Below are 17,863 nucleotides of genomic sequence, written 5' to 3'. Positions count from 1 at the left end.
GCATAATCTGGTTGGCCGTGAGATCTCTGGGATTATACATGTATATGTGAGCAACCACATCTGACTTTTATTGGGTACTAGGGATCTTAACTCAAGTCCTCATGCCAGCGTGGGAGGCGCTTTAATCATCTGAGTTATCTTCCAAGGTCTCCTCTCTTTGTTTGTTTGTTTGTTTTCTTTTTTGAGGCAGTCTCATGTATCCCAGGGTGGCTTGGAATTCATTATGTAGCCCTGTTTTTGAAAATGACTTGAGTGGAAGATGATCTTGAACTTCTGATCCTCCTGCGCCTTCTTCACTAGTGCTGGGATTGGATTGTAGGTGTTCGCCACCATGCCTGGTTTATAAGGTACTAGAAATCAAACTCAGGGCTTTGTGCATGCTGGACAAGGGCTCCACCAGTGGAATGATATCAGCTCCTTTTCTTCCTTTTTCTTTCCTCCCCCCCCCCTGTATCTTACTATGTAACCCTAGCTGGCCTGGAACTAGCTCTGTAGACCAGAGCTGGCCATGAACTCACAGCGGTCCTCTAGCCTCTGCCTCCCTAGCACTGGAATTACAGGTGTGTGCCACCATTCTGTTTATGGAGTTCTAGGGATCAAACCCAGGGCTTCACATATGCCAGACAAGAATTTTACTAACTAAGCTACATACTTAGCTCTCTGATACACTGTTTTGTAAATGACTTGAGCGGAAGATGAGAACCAGTGGTAAGAGGTATGCACAATTCGGGAAGGGTGTATTGGTGGCTGCTTTCCTCAGGAGCTCTGCAAGAACTGAGCAGACCCAGTACTCAAGGGAATATTTTCTCAACACGTGTTCCTCTAGAAATAAAGCAGAAAATATGGGGAATTACATCCTTGGGAGATGGTAAAGCTGGATTTGTTTTGTTAAAGGTAATCGACATGCCTGAACACAACCCTGGTGACTTGGGAGGAACAATGAGACTGGGATTACGACGAACTGTTTTCACAACTGAAAATTCCGTCCTGAGTAAGTATCCCAGAGCTTTGATTTGTATACGACACTAGGAGTGGTTCAGATGGCTGTCCTACTAACCTTTTCCGCAGCTTTCCAGCTAGCCTGTCACCCAGTCCCCTGCTCTTGCTGACCTGTCACTTGAGGAATTCACTTTCTCCCCATTCGAGTTCATTTAGAAGAGTATTGGTTATGTACAAAGTGTCCCAGAGATCAAATGATAATTTGTGTCATACTATGTTTGTCCTGTCCCTGCAAAAGTTCTCTTGAGAGCACTAATACAAGTTTTTTATTTATTTTTTTGAGTTTATGGACCTATATTGAAAATGGCTTCCTCTTTCATTGTTTCCTTTTTGTATGTTTGAGCCAGTGTGTGATATGTGTGCTAGCCAGAAATCTAAATGAACATATTTGTGCATTTCCACAATGGTAGTATTTATTGAATAACAAGGTTTAGCAGTTTCTATGGCAGAAATCGTCATAAAATTTACTTATGCTTACTTTGGTAGCTTGGCTGAGGTGAATACAAGTTTTTTATTCCAGTCTTTTTAAGATTTTATTTTATTTATTTTTTATTCATTTTTTTTCTGAGACAGGGTTTCGCTATGTAACAGCCCTGGCTGTCCTGGAACTCACTCTATAGACCAGGCTGACCTTGAACTCACAGAGATCCGCCTGCCTCTGCCTCCTGAGTGCTGGGAGGTGTGCACCATCACTGCTGGACTGGTTGATTTTTACTTCTGTGTATGAGTATGTGCATGTGTGAGTGCAGGTGCCCCTGAAAGCCAGAAGAAGGTGTCAGATCCCTTGGAGCTGGAGTTACAGGTGGTTGTGGCCTGCCTGATACGGGTGTTAGAAACTGTTGGGTCCTCTGCAAGAGCAAGCAACAAGTGCTCTTAACTGCTGAGCTATCTCTCCATGCCCCTATGCCGAACTTAATTAGTGATGTTAATTCTCATATCATATAACACACAGTAAATATATCTGTGTACCTCCATATGTATATATGGGTTACATAAGGAATACAAGTTGAAGAGGCTACAGCCAAGGTGAAGAGGTTTCAGAGTGGGCTGAGAAAGTCTGTATAGATAATGAAAGAGATCCATGCCAAGAGTGAGCTGCTGCTGGAGCTACTGATTAGCATTGGGAGCAAAGCTGCAGAATTCAAGCCGATGGTGAAAAGGTCAAACTGAGTCCAGAGCAGGAAACAAAGCAGGAAATGGGTCAGGAGCTGATTCAGGCCTAGATGGGTGAACAGTTGAGTAGGCAGTATCAGCAGTGAAGTACCAAGTGGACTCGGAGTTCTTGGCCTCTGATGAACAAACGGGGTATCAGATGATAGGCTGACATGGAGCCATGCCATAGCAGTGTTCAGTGCCCATCACTTTATAAGGTCTAGGTGAGAGAATTATACTTTCCACGATCTGATGTGTCTGTTCAATTCTTAGGTTTGGTTCCTCAATATGGTTTTAATACACCCATATGCCCTCACACTTTAAAGTTTCCTCAAAAAACTTACAGGATGGTTGTCTCTCTTTCTGTTTCCCAGAATAAGTCATGTGTCAGTTTGTACTGAATAGTTTGAGCCTGGAAAATGATGCAGTTTATGGATCCACCCAGGAGCTGCAGTCATCCTTCTTCATGGAGTTAAAATTTGCTTGTAAAATTACAGTGCACAGCCTGTTAAACCAGTTGATGCAATATGGAATAACATAGAGTAGGGTATATTCTGTTCTCAACACTGGGCTTCATTAGTATGTAGTTCTGGTAGGCCTGAATTTCTGAATGTAGCTGAGGCAGGTTTTGAAGTCCTTATCTGTCTGACCCCACTTCAAAGTGTGCCAGCACATCTGGCTTTTGTTTCATGGTTTCGTGTGTGACTTGCCTTATTTAGTTCCCCATTCCTGAACTTCCTGTAGAGAGGAGGATAGTTGTGTGTCTAAGTCTGGGAGTCCAGAGAGATCATTCAGTGGCCAAAAGCACTTTCCACCAAGCTTGATGACCTAAGCTCGATCCTGAGACCCACATAGTTGAAGGAGAGAACTGACTCTTGAAAATTGTCCTCTGAGCTACACACACACATGCGCGCACACACACACACACACACACACACGAGAGAGAGAGAGAGAGAGAGAGAGAGAGAGAGAGAGAGAGAGAGAGAGACAGGCAGAGAGACGGAGAGAGACAGAGAAAGACAAAGAGAGACAGAGAGACAGAGACAGAGAAAGACAGAAAGACAGGGGAGAGAGAGGCAGTCTAGAAGACTTAAAAAAATAAACAGCCTGGCAGAGGCAAGCAGATCTCTAGCCAGCCTGGTCTACAGAGTGAGTTCTAGGACAACCAGGGCTATTACACAGAGAAACCCTGCTTCGAAAAATCAATAAACAAACAAACAACTGGTTTCTGTCCCTCCAGTAAAAGAATCTCTGCATAGGGAGAGAGAAGAACCTGGCTTACTAGCTGATGTTTACTGATTTTCCTGATCCCCACAGGGTTAATTATTATTTCTGTGGACCTTGTTTCATAGATTATCATATTATGTGAGAATATCTTCATGTTAACAAAACCCCAGAGCCCATAATTTAATTTACTAAATGTATCTTGAGTGCCTGTCCTGTGCATATGCACCATGCTGGAATCTGCAGCTATAGCAGGGGCTGGACAGGAAGCCATCCTGTCTTCCCAGGGCCTCAAAACAAGTGAGAAAAATATGGCTGGGAAGGGCAAGGTGCTGCAGGGCCTGGAGAGCTCTGCTATCCAGATCCATTCATAAGAATACCTTCTTGGGCAGAGAATGGGGTTCAGTGGTAGAGCCCTAGCCCACATGTATGTGACCCTTTGTTCCAGCCCAGCATCATAAAAAGCAAGAGTTGGGCAGGATGTTACCGGCTTGTAATCTCACCACTCAAAAGGTAGAGGCTGAAGGATTAAAGGATATTCAGAACCAAGACCCTGTCTCAGGTCCCACTTCCAACTGAAGCAAACACCTTCCTAACTCAAGGAAGAGTAAGATTGAAAATACTGTTTCCTTAAAGGATGGTCTAAAGCTTGGGAAAAGCATAGTGCTTCTTAGCAAGCTTGAAGTTGAACAACCAAGTAGACAAGTGAACAGCCTTTCTTCCTTTCTGCAAGAGGCTTTTGTTCCTGCACGTTCCTTTACAAATGTAAGAGCTTTCTCTTTATGACTGTTAGTGCTTCTTTGCCTTTCAGTTCTTTTCAAAGTCTTTGAAACTTTGTTCTTGTAATTGTCTAAGTGAGAAAAAAAACCAAAAATGGTTAGTGAAAAAGATGATCAAAATTATGTGTTATGAAAGATTTGGTGATAATTGTATCAAACTTTTATTAAAAAATCATTGTGTTCAATATATTTTAAGATTTTTGTTGAGACATTGTTTCTCTGTGTAACAGTTCTGGCTCTCCTGGAATTCACTTTGTAGACCAAGCTGGCCTCGAACTCACAGAGGTTCACTTCGAACTAACAGCATCTGTCTTCTGCCTCCCAAGTGCTGGGATTAAAAGGATATGGCCACCACTGCCTGGCTAGAGTCTTTACCTTCTGAGACCCTCCATGACCCTGAATTTTATGAAGCTTAAACATAGCACCAAAGATAATTTTTTATAGAGACATAAGACCCACAGCATATAATTCATCTGTTAGTATACAATTTGCTGGTTTCATTGTACTCATAGAGCTGTTCAGCCATCACTAGAGTATCCACGGAGATGTCCTACTGTCATTAGTGTCAATTTCTGATCATTTTTATTACCTCCAGTAGGAATTTCTGTACTGTGTTGTCACCTTTATTTCTACAGCCTTTGGCAATCATTGATCCACTTTTTAAAAATTTACCTATTCTGGCATTTTAATGTAAGTGGAACCACATGAAAGAAAGCCTTTTATATCTGGCTTCCATCACTAAACACACTGCCTTCAAGTTTCATCCATGATAGCATGCATCAGTATTTCCTTTCCATTGTGTGGTTGTATGGCAATTTCAAAAGTCTGCTTACACGCTTATGGGCTGTTTTTACTCAATGATTTATTAAACTTGATTGCTTTAATGTTATTCATGTATTTTTTATATAGGGGCTAATATAGTCTAGGCTGGCCTCAAACTCACTGTGTAGTCAAGGATGACTTTGATCCTTCTGTCTTTCCTTCTCTTTTGAGCTACTACTCCCAATTTCGGCAGTGCTGGAGATCACACCCAAGGAACTTGCTCTACCAACTGAGCCACATAGCCTCAGTTTCCTGATTTTTAAATTGTGCTGCCTTAATTTTAAATTGTGCTTCTTTCTTTACAAAAGGCAGGTGGCATATGTACCTGTGGTTTTTAGTAAGCATAAAGTTTTGCCTCCCTACCTGGTGAGACTAACGTCCCATGAGGTCTTTAGCAATGGTTGTAACGATAACAACTTTCCCCATTGTTCTATTGAATGTCTTTTTATTAACAAACAAACAAAGCCTTGTAATATTGTGGGCTTTTGGCTCCCTAGGTAGAATATTTATTTTGTAGGATCTTATTTTTTCACAAACTGGCACATTTATTTTGTAGGCTTCTTTTCTAGTCAGCACATTTTTGCAAGGTTGGTGTGAGCAAAATACATTTGCCTATGCTACCTGTAAAAATGATTTACCATTTTGAGCTGGACAAGTGACACACACCTTTAATCCCAACAGCCGGGAGGCAGAGGCAGGGGCATCTCTGTGAGTTCAAGACCAGCCTAATCTACGTAGTGAGTTCCTAGACAGCCAGGAATACACATTGAAATCCTATTTCAAAACCAAAACCAAAAACTAATGAAACAAAATGATTAACAATTTTTATAGAAATTGTTTTCATGCTATTCTTTTTTAATTTCAATTTGATTTGTAGGCCTGTACTTACAGTGCTTTGTACTTAGGGAGAAGCGGGAAAGTAAAGAAGTCTTTAATAAAAAGGTTGCCCTCCAGCAGAAGAAAGCCTGAATACTTTACTATTGAGGGACAATTCTTGCTTATCTTATGTCACTTGTTAATCCAATAAGGGTTGTGAAAAATCGAATTCATGCTTTCTGAGCCAGGGATTATATGTATAAATTTATTTGAACAAATGTACCGGTGGTCATCATTTACCCTGTTTATAAGAACTGTATTCATAAGAGTTTGTTTCTTATGAATCTGTGTCCTGTGTGGATGTGTTCTTTGAGATTGGGTTTTGTTTTCTTTATTTGATTCAAGGGCTTTAGAAGATGAGAATGTAACTCAGTTGATAGAATGTTTGCCTATGACACGTGCAGCCCTGAGTTCCAGCCCCTGCACTGAATGAGCAGGACCTCCTGGTGGTGGTGCATACTTGTAATCCCAGCACCTGGAAGGCAGAGGCAAGAGGATAAAACAAATTCAAGGTCAAGCAAGGCAGTGGTGGCCCATACCTTTAATTCCAGCACTTTGGGAGGCAGTGGAATACAGATTTTGAGTTTGAGGTCATCCTGGTCTATGGAGTGAATTCCGGGACTGCATAGAGAAACCCTGTCTTAGAAAACAAAACAAAACAAAAAGCAAAAGAAAAATCCAAGGTCATATTCGGCTATATAGCAAGTTTGAGGCCTGCCTGTCTCAAAGTGGGGCAAGGCCCTTTAAATAAAAGGGCCAATGATAGTGTGTGTGGAATTGTCAAAGCTGGCTTAAAGGCCGTTAAACATCAGCTGTTTTTCTAAACTGTTTATGACTCTAAGTTTGTGTATCTGTGGTCTTTTCTGAACTTTATTATGCTTAATCTCTATATTCTTTTATTGTAGCATAATTTTATGTATCTGGGTTTTGTGTCCGTTTAGGCATTTAGTATGTGTATATATGTATTTTTAAAATTTAAGTTTTTTTATTTTTTGAGAATTTCATCATGAGTGCTGTATTTACATCATTTTACTTCTCCCCAAGTCAACGTCTCCTGTGTATACACCTCAAATTCCTCAAATTCACAACTTCTATGATTATTGTTGTTGGTGTGTGTGTGTGTGTAAAACCTACTGAGTCCATTTAGTGTTTACTTGTATGTACATGTGTGTTTAGGACTGATCACTTGAGACTGGATAACCTGTCAACAAACTTGTCCTTAGAAAAAACTGAAACGCACAGAGAGTTAATTTTGAGTCAGGGTCTCATGTAGCCCATATTGGCCTGGAACTCACTATATAGGCAAAGACCTTGACACCTGATCCTTCTGCCCCAACCGCTCACATATGAGATTACCAGACTACTTGTCAGCCATTGTCCTTGTCTCTGTCTTCCTTCTTCCCCCACCCCCAGTGGTTCTTGTTACTTGGGTTTGCTTTGAGCTCTCGGGCTCAAGTGTTCTTGCCTCAGTGTTCTGAATGCTGAGGACTCCAGGTGTGTACCAGTGTACCTGGCCCCGGGTTATAGTGTTTAATTGAGTTAAGGAGCCCTAATGTGCTGATTCATTTCCTACCGATAACCATTTCAGATTGGTTCCAGCGTTTTATAAGAAAAGTGCTGATAGGGACATCTCCACACAGGCTTTGTGTTCCTTTGAATGTTTCCTTAAGACAGGTTTCCAGAAGTTGGGTTATTAGGTCCAAGGCTATGAGTACTTTATGACTGGTAATTCTGCCAGATTGTTTCAACCCGATTGTTTGAAAGAAGGGTGAGTAAGTTCAGAATGACATCAGCTCCGCCATTGTCCTCCATTCCCTAGTTTTCTGCTCACATCATTAGTTTGCCTGCTCTGTTATCGAGATCAGAAGTTAATCTTCACTGCTGCCTTGGACTGTGCCTTTTTCCATTGCTACACAGGCCTTTTCTTCCCCAACCAATTGTTGGTTTGCTTGAGTGGAGCTTGCTTAGGTCTCAGGTTTTGTTAGCAGGGAGAGGTCTTCCCGTCCCCAAGTCTGTCACCCAAGTGATTGAAACCAGTGGCTGATGCATTTTTTCCTAATTAAGGAGCAGCTATCACGCTGTACAGGTGGGCAATATAACTTTATTGATGGAAACTGAAGTTTAATCTTGTACCATTTTCTGTGTCTTTTGAAAATTTTCCCAACCGTTTGAGATAAAGAAAGCAAATAAAAATGAAAGGTCACTGTTGGTGATGGGCTGGACCAGGTTGGCTGAATCATGATCTGAACGAGAAGCAGCACATGGTAGGGAGAGGAGTGAAAGATGGCATCTCCTCACTTCCTGTCTGCCTGTTAGCTATCCTGCTAAGTGGCATAGAAGAAAGACCAAGCTGTTTAATATAGCATCTCTGCTTTTGACAGAGGAAATGGTTGGCTGAAAGGCAAAAGAGCATCTGGGAGGTCGGGAGAGTCAGAACCAGGTCATGTGACACTGTCTATATGTTGGCTTCTAGTCTTCTACTGAGTGCCTCCCTGGCCCTACAGTATCATCGTTAAAAAATTACTCTCTAAAATACATTTTTTTTTTAGTAGAGGGGATTGAACTTGAGCCTCAAGCAAGCACTTTGCCACTGAACCACATTCCCAGTTCTTTTTACTTTTTAAATTTTGAGATGGGGTTCTCATTCAGTTGCCCATGGTAGGTTTTTTTTTTTTTTTTTTTTTTTTTTGTCTTTTGAGACAGGATTTCTCTGTGCAACAGTCCTGGCTGTCCTGAAACTCTCTTTGTAGACTATGCTGTCCATGAACTCAAAGATCCGCCTGCCTCTGCCTCCTGAGTGCTGGCATTAAAGATGTGCACCACCACCGCCTGGCCTATTTTTTAAAATTGTTCATTTATTTATTTTCTATGACTGTCTATACCCATTTTCTTTCTTTAGTATATAAGCACATTTTTAAGCACACTGTACCCTTTTCAGAGTTTGTTTTGGCTTAGAACTGACTTTTTGTGCTTCTGTAGCCTTCTCTGTGTGAATGAAACCTTAAACTGCTAAGCAGTGACTAGGCCCTCCATTGTGTGCCTCCACTTAGCACACGGTGTGCCAGCTGGCTATGTCCCCTGCAGGTTGGTCAGAGTGAAGCCTCATGCCTGTGGGCCCTGACTTGGAGCCCGTCTATCTGCCCCAGCTCTGGGAAGCTTCTGGGTCCACACTGCAGCAGGCATTTCTACCTAGTCTCCCGCCACCAAGTAGCTTGCCACTGCTCATAAACCCCATTCAAATGCTCAGTAGCAGGGCCTTTTAAAAGAGCCATGTCTCTGTATGCCATGAGCACCGAGCCTACTTGGAACTTTTTTTGCCTGCAAATAATGACAGAGACTTGTTATTAATTATAAAAGCTTGGCCTTAGCTTAAGCTTGTTCTCAACTACCTCTTATAACTTAACCCATTTATATTAATCTACATTCTGCCACATGGCATTATTTTTCTTTTGTCCCATACCTCCTGTTTTTTTCTCTGTCTCTCTCTGGCTAATCCAGTCTTTCTTTTTCCCAGAGTTCTCTCTTTTCCTGGAAATTCCACCTGTTCTCTTCCTGTCTAGCTAGTGGCCATTTAGCTCTTTATCAAACCAATCAGAAGGTGCCTTGGCAAAGACACATTTTTACAGGGTAAACAAATGTTCCCCAACAAATGGGAATCAATTGGACTGGGGGCATAGCTCACTGTTGGAGTATTTGCCAATCATGTATGAGGCCCCAGTGAGCCTCTGCACTGGGGTGGGTTGGGGTGAGGCTGGCTTGAGGAGAGGGGAGCAAATAACCTTTGTTTCTTACAGGTTCTCTCTCTTCCCTCCACTGCTGTCTTCTCTCTCTTTCTTAGATAAGGAGGCTTGGGGATATAGCTCAGTGGTAGAATGCTTGTCTAACATACACAAGACTCTATCCTCAGCATCCGACAAACAAAATCCATGAAAGACAATAAAGCACTGTAGTATAGAGTTGAAAGCAGGATGACGTGTTTAAATTGTGACATTTTATCCTCAAAATTTGACACACTGGTCTGGAGAGGTGGCTCGATGATTATGAACACTGACTGCTCTCCAGAGGACGTGGTTAGATTGCTAACACCCACATGGTGGCTCACAATCATCTGTAACTCTATTTCCAGAAGATCCAATGCCCTTCTGGTGTTTCTTAGGCACCAGACACTCAAATGGTATACATTCAAATATCTGGTATATATATGCAGACGAAACACCTGTGCACATAAAATAAATAAAAATATATAAAACTGACATTAAAGCGGATCAAAAAACGTAAAATTAGGGAAAGGGAAACTGTTTAGATATTCAAAATGAATGCATTGTTTCATAGAAGTGGAAGGAACGACATTGAAGTCCAAAAGTAGCAAAGAAAGGAGAAAGTTAGAAGCAGGCCCTGATCCTGTACTTTTGTTTTCTTTCTTTATGGTGTTGGGGATAGAGAACCTTGTGCATATGAGGCATGTTCTCTCTGAGATACATCCCTAGCCCTTGGGCTTGGGGGCTGCCTTTCACTATATAGCCCAGGCTTGTCTAGAACACTCCACCCTGCCTTTACCTCCAAGGGGCTAGGAGTTCCAGGCATGTACTGCTCTATCCAGGTCCTTGTTCAGCTCAATTTGGAGAGTCATGTAGTGAGACTTTATGAGTATAATAATTTAATTTTATGTATATGAGTGCTCTTAACTGCTGAGCCATCTCACCAGCCCCTAAGCTTATTCTTAACACAGAAGTTTAAAGCATCACCATGGGTTCCTTTTCTGTGTTTATTTCTAATAGATTTGTAAGCAATAAAAGATTTTAAATGCATAAAATAAAAATTTCAAACAGCTGGATGTGGTGGCTCAGCCAGTAATCCTAGCTACCCCAGAAACTGAGGCAGGAGAATCACAAATTCAAAGCCTGCATGGGCTGCAGAGCAAGTTTAAGGCCAGCCCAGGGAATTTAGTGAGACCTTGTCTCAAAATAAGGAACTTTTTAAAATAAAAGTAAGACTGACAATGACAGTGTGGCTCGATCAATGTTCGAGCACTTCCCTAGTGTATCCAAGGACTTGGGTTTAATCTTCAGTACCAATAAATAAGTAAATTGCTAACAACAGTTCCAGAAATGTCTCATACACGATGTGCATTATATATGCATGTTTCATTTATCCATCACAAGTCTGTCACTACCTGCTGTGTGATAAGTGTTGGTCTTAAAGATCAGACAGGCCCCGATTTTGTCTTTTACCACATAGAACTTATGTTCTACGTCCTTTCTTTCTATTTTTATTTCACTATCTAGAAATAACGATAACAGTTACAGATTTGATTTCTTTACTGTTTTAATACTTGAATTTATTTGATCCTCACAATGACTCTATAAAGTGGGATAATCATAATTCCCATTTCACAGATAGGGAAAACTGAGGCATCAAAACTAGCTCATTTACCCAAGGTACATATCTGTTTAGTAGTATGGAGGGATTTGAAGCCATTCAGTCTGGCTTCAGAGTCTCTGTCTTCTCTTTCTCACTCCCTCTTCCTGCACACCTTAGCAAGTACAGACTGCTTTACGCTAGATAATAGTTTATAAATCACAAAGTTTCTGAAGTTCACACAGAGTTGGTGTAATGCCTCCCTACTTTCCAACTGTGTATCACTGTGCTGTTGCCCATTTTTCTTCATTTTTATAAACCAATAGTTTTAGTACAAAGGTGATTCTGAATGACCCCACCCTTTGGCAGTATATCAGCAGTATATTTCTCAAAGGTCCCTTTTGCCTCAACTCTCCCCATTTTTCTCTAAAACATTTATTTTTTAAATTTTTCGAGACAGGGTTTCTCTGTGCAACAACAGCTCTGGCTGTCTTGGAACTCACTGTGTAGACCAGGCTGGCCTTGAACTTAGAGATTTGACTGCCTTTGCCTCCCAACTGCTGAATTAAAGGTATGGGCCACCACCTCCTGACTTCTCTAGAATACCTTCACTACCTTAACTGTTCACTATTATTCATTTCATCACCACACACCCTGTCTGTATGGGCAGAATCGCAAACAGAAGCTTGCCTATGATCATCGCTCACACAGAGGCATGTAATTGGCTTGTTTTTGTCCCAAGTCAAAAGCTCAAAGTCACGAGGCATTAATTTGATCTTTCTCAGTGGAGACTTCCTATTCCAGCTTCATGATGTCTTTGCAAATCTATACTCTGTCTACCGAACAGAGCATGGCTCCTGATCCTGGTAGAGCTTGACTGTGACTCCAGCCATTTTTGTTCCTTGATATGTGCTGGGATCTGAACCACGAGGGTCGATGCTGTGGAGATAGTCACTGCTTTCTTAGTGTGTTCCGATATTGCAACCTAATTGAAAGGAGTTTGCTGATGGAACCGGCTCTGTGCATGTGATCCCGTCCATTTTGTAGAATGCTGTGCCCAAGGTCCTGCTGAAGGTGGTGCACTGAGCTGTGGTAGTGCAGCTACATGGCTGTTTAAGTGCCCCCTTGCCTGATTTGCAGCCACACGCTCCTGATTGAGCATCGGTAAAGAAGGTGATATTTAATCCACCAGCCTTTTCATTTGATGCTTACCTTGTTTCCATGTGTCGCCTGTTAAATAACACAACAGTCAACATCTTTGTGCTTTAATCTTAGTCTTCATTTCACTGCTCCCCGCAAACCTCTAGCAGTATTAGAGAATCAAACCTAGAATCTGTCTGTGAGAGTTGTGGTGTGTGTGTGTGTGTGTGTGTGTGTGTGTGTGTGTGTGTGTGTGTGTTAGTGTATGTGGGCACGTATGTGCCATACCATGTGTGTGTTTATATATATTTGTGTGCACATATGTGCTGTAGTTCATGTATAGAGGCCAGAGAAGTTTTGGGTTCGTTCTGGCCTTTGACTTGGTTGAGGAAGGTCTCTCTGGTTTCAGTTGTACTATGTACTTCAGGCTACCTGGCTGAAAGCTTCCAGACAGTTCTGTCTCTACCCTCCATCGTGCTGTAGGAATGGTGGAATTACAGATGTGTACTACATTAGTTTTTTTTACATGGGTTTTGGGAACTGAACTTGGGTTGTCAAGCTTTGGAGGCAAATGCTTACACATGCTGAGCCATCTTCCCAGCCCAAATCCAGGATCCTGTGCCTGCCAAACTAGTACTCTAGTGCTTGCACACACCACCACGGAACTACACTCCTAGTCCACAAGTCTAGTGTTAGGTCAGACACACACCACCACGGAACTACACTCCTAGTCCACAAGTCTAGTGTTAGGTCAGAGTACATTTTAAGGTGGAACATGCAGTTATCTGGACAGTGGGTGTCTTGGTTAGAGTTTCTATTACTATGATGAAACACCATGGTCAAAAGCAATTTGGGGAGGAAAGAGTTTATTTGGCTTATACTTCCACACCATAGTTCATCACTGAAAGGAGTCAGAATGGGAACTCATACAGGGCAGGATCCTGGAGATGCAGAAGCCATGGTGGAGTACTGCTTATTGGCTTGCTTTCCCTGGCTTTTTCAGCCTGCTTTCTTACAGAACCCATGACCACCAGCCCAGAGGATGGCACCACCCACTATGGGCTCGGCCCTCCCCCATTGATCATTAAATGAGAAAATTCCTTACAGCTGCATCTCAAGGAGGCATTTCCTCAGCTGAGGCTTCTTCCTCTGATGACTCTAGCTTGGGTCAGGTTGACACACAAAAGCACCCAGTACAGTAGGGTGAGAGAAGTTGCAGGTGGCTCTGGAGACGTGACTCAGTTGGTAGAGTGCTTTCTTTGCATGCACAAAGCCATGAGTTTGATCACCAGTACTTCATAAAAACTGGGCATAAGGGCTGGGGAGATGGCTCAGTGTACACAATGCTTGCCCTGTAAGCATGAGAACCTGAGTTCTGATCCTCAGGAGCACATAATGAGCTGGGCCTGCTGGTGTGCTCTTGTAATCTTAGCACTTGGTAAGCAGGGACAAGAGAATTGCTGCTTGATTTCCTACCGGAAGACAAGAAAATCTACATTGTTTCTTGGAGTCTGGTCCTTTCTATGATTCCATTGAAGATCACAAGAGATCTACACTCTTGCCATGATGTGCTTCTGAAGTTCATCACTCAGTGTTAATTCCATTCTTATGTCTTCACAGGGAAGCTTTATGGTGACGTTCCTTATATAGAAGAAAGACACAGACATCGGTATGAGGTATGCCTTTCATGTGAGTTACTGAGGGATGTGAATAATTGGTGCAGAGAATCCCAGCAATTGTAAGTAGGCCCTTTGGGAAATGTGTCCAGCTTCATAATATCTGTAGGTGAGGCTGCTGTATTTCCGTAGCATCTCTCACTGTGAGAGGAAGCTGTTGTGATAAAAGAGTAGATGATGGGAGAGCATCACAGAACCTGAGTGCAAACAAATAGACATGGCAAAAAGACCATCCTAGACCAAAGCAACTCCCCATTCTTCCTTAACCGCTGCCTCTTATTTCTCAGGTTTGGGAAAGATAGATAACCTCCAACAAGGAGCCAAATGCTTCTGGCACAGGAATGAGTTTCTGGATCTTGTATGGTGGATTCTAGCTTTCAGGAACCTCTTCTGACGTTCACATTGAGCTTGAGGCTTAGTGTTCCGTGACTAAGAGGAGTTAACTGCTGAGATTGCAGCAGACAAAGCATGGCATGTGGAACTGTGCATGATCATTCTGGGATTAGGCAGCCAATCTGATGTCTTTGACTTTGAAGAATAGGAATCTTTGCTTGTTTTTTTTTTTTTTAAACCAATTTGAATGAGGGCATTTATTAGCTCAGGTCACAGGCAAACTCGAAACTTGGTACAACCAGGACTCCTGTTGTCTCCATAGTTCTCTTGGCCTTCCTTTTCTATGTGTTTGGTTTGCCCACAATGGTCTCTCTCATCATTGTAAAATGATTGCCAGCAGCAACTGGAGTATCATGAACTTTTCTTCAATCTGATTAGGTCACTTTTATTTGTCTCTTAGTTTTTTCTTTCTTTTTTTTTGTTTTAAGACAAGATCTAGAATGCCTATGTAGACTAGGCTGCCATCAAATTCATAGAGATCTGCCCGGTCGGTGGTGGCTCATGTCTTTAATCCCAGGACTTGGGAGGCAGAGGCGGATCTCTGTGAGTTCGAGGCCTGCCTGATCTACAAGAGCTAAATTCAGGACAGGCTCCAAAGCTCCAGAGAAACCTTATCTTGAAAAAAAAAAACCCAAAAAGCGAAAAACAAAACAAAACAAAAAACCAAAAAAAAAAAAAGCCCTCAAAAAGCAAAAGGATTTTTTTTTTAACAGTTTCAGAGGTTTGGCCCATTATCATCATGGTGGGGAGCATGGCTGCACATTTGGAGCTGGAGCAGTAGCTGAATGCTACATCCTGGTTCACAGACTGAGTGGGGCAAGGAGGAATACTGGGCCTGGATTGAGCATTTGAAACCTCAAGCCCACCCCCCAGTGACACACTTCCTCCAATAAGGCCACACCTCCTAATCTTTCTAAACTTTCTCAAATAGTGATAATGACTAAACATTCAAATATATGAGCCTATGGGGGGGCATTCTTATTCAAACCACCACAATGGGTTAATTGTATTTGTCTTTGTCAATTGGAGTCAGCTTCTAGAAAGGGATAGCAAAAAGTCCCGAGATCAAGGGAAAGAGGAATTTCAATCCTCACTCAAACTTGTGATTTGGGGTCCTGGGGAGATGGCTCTGGGTAAAATGCTTGCCTCATAAGTGTGAGGACTAGAATTTAGATTCCTAGCACCCACATAAGTGCTGGGAAGTGTGATGGCCTGTCTATTATCTCAGCACACAGCTGGCTAAAGCAGGATCCTCGGGGCAAGCTGGGCAAGCTCCAGGTTCAATAGGGGGCCCAACCTTAGTAGACCATGAAAGAAGACACCCAGCATCAACCTCTGGTTTCCATGTGCGTGCACGCTCGAGCACATGCACCCGTATCCATGTGTACCCATAACATGCAAATACGCTTACACACATGCACACTATACACATACACATTTTAAAAATTAGAATTTGGGGATAGAGAATGTATGTTACTTTCTTGTTGCTTTGTAAAATACAAGAGAAACTTAGGGAAGGATTTATTTTGGTTCATAGTTTAAAGAGAAATAGGCCATCATTATAAGGAAATCATGATGTGGAAATCCGATATAAGGTACCTGATACCATTTTGACAGCAGCTAGGAAGAAGGGCGGGAGAAGGGAAAGTAAAGGGGAGGGAAGAAGGGAGGAATGTTGATATTCAGCTTCTTTTCTCCTTTTTTCCTTTTTATTTAGTTCAACGCCCCTAACCATGGGGTGGTGCTGCCTATATCAGGATGGATATTCCCTTCTTAGTCAGCAGCTCCTTGGAAATGTTCTATACACATGCCCAGAAGTGTGTCTCCCCAATAATTGTAAATCTAGTTAAACTGACAATGAAGATTGGCCATCACAGATTGTTCAGTACACTTAACTCAGGGAAGCAGCAGATACAAGGATGTCTATAAGCAGTTGGTATCAAGGTTCTGATTCAGAATATTTGCATTACCACGGTCCTTTGTTTGGAATCCTGTCTCTGAGTGATACAGCACGAACCTCCCAGGTTCATGTGACGTGAATTAGACTTCATATTTCAAATTCATCGTGAATTTAAAATGAGATTTGGGGTGTTGAATATAGGAATTAAGTAGAGGGTCAATGCAATGGAAAAACCTTCCAATGGATGCAGGACCTCTTTATAAGCTGTTTGAATTTCTCTGTAGTTCAAAGCTTGACTTTCTTGTATTTCCAGGTAAACCCTAACATGATCAACCGATTTGAGGAGAAAGATCTTTGCTTTGTTGGTCAGGATGTAGATGGGAAGAGGATGGAAATTATTGAATTGACAAGTAAGTGGGTTCTTTGTTTCTAGAAAGCTTCATAATGGCCTAACACCATTTTGTCATACACAGACTAATTTGGGATCTAGTTCATTGTCCCCTCCTCCAATTCCTCAGTCCCTTGAAATACATACAAAACTTCGGAATGCGTGAAAAACACATTGCATATAATCCTTATCATTTTGGAACCTGTTAGTCTGATCTTAGCATCAGTAGCTGTATTTTCCCATCTACCAGCTGTAAAAGTAGTAGGCAGCTTTGCCATTTCCCCCTCTCAATCCCGTGGCAGCTCTAAATGCTCTGCAGAAAGCAGACAGCTCTTCAACTGGTGTTCTTGCTTTTCTCCTTGCTCTTGTTGGTAACGATGGACATCTACTGTATGTGTACCCCAGATTGTCTACTAACTCTTTCTACTGCTTGTGCTTGAAGGGCAACCTTGGTCCAGTCATTGAATTTTTAGACACTAATCATTCCACTTAGAGTTTTTCATAAGATCAAACAAGGGGCTGGAGATGTAGCTTTGTTGGTAGAATGCTTGCCTGGCAGGCGCAAAGCCCTAGGTTTTGTCCCCAGCACAGTATAACCTAGGCATGGTGGCACATTCCTGTAAAGTAATCCTGGCAGGAGGAGCAGAAGTTCAAGGTTATTCTTGGGTACACATTGAGAACAGCCTAAACATAAAACCCTGTCTTAAAGCAAAGAAAACACAAAGGATTAGACTTCTGTTGAGGAAAAGCGCAGAAGAGAGTCTGTAATCAAAGTCCTTGGAAGGTTTTGATTCAGGGAGATTGCTTTGATTTAAGGACCAGCCTGGGCTTGTAGTGAGTTTGAGGCAGGTTTGGGTTACATGAAATAAATAAGTAGCACAGAAATTGTATATGACTAGGCTAGGAAACCCTGAGAGCATAGATCCGAAAGCACACATTTGTTACTGACAAGACAGAAGGCCGCATTCTTCTCATTCAGCCCTACACGGACATAGTGTGCCTGAGGTCCTAACTTCTCTCAGCTCCTTAGCTTGCCCAGGGGTCAGCGCGAGTGCTCTTTCTCTCTGTAGTTAATACCTTTTCCACATTTTTAAGTGATTAAAAAACTTCAAAAGAATATTTGTGACATGAGAAAATAATTATGTAATTATGTGAC

At 42.1% G+C, this 17,863-nt stretch overlaps 1 protein-coding gene across 5 annotated transcripts in view; it reads left to right on the top strand.

Annotated features, from left to right (window-relative positions):
• Ctps2 (CTP synthase 2) overlaps nt 1–17,863 on the top strand; it is a 127,483-nt gene that overhangs the window by 81,416 nt on the left and 28,204 nt on the right. For all 5 annotated transcript variants that reach the window (XM_048440641.3, XM_048440645.3, XM_048440643.3 and 2 more), the window contains exons 14-16: nt 895–991; nt 13,971–14,026; nt 16,633–16,729. In XM_048440641.3, the coding sequence (XP_048296598.2) occupies nt 895–991; nt 13,971–14,026; nt 16,633–16,729 (250 nt within the window). The remainder of the gene's footprint in view (nt 1–894; nt 992–13,970; nt 14,027–16,632; nt 16,730–17,863) is intronic.

The sequence above is a fragment of the Myodes glareolus genome, chromosome X (genome assembly GCF_982192425.1).
Source record: "Myodes glareolus chromosome X, mMyoGla1.1, whole genome shotgun sequence".
NCBI lineage: Eukaryota > Metazoa > Chordata > Mammalia > Rodentia > Cricetidae > Myodes > Myodes glareolus.
This window is presented reverse-complemented; position numbering and strand designations above follow the sequence as displayed.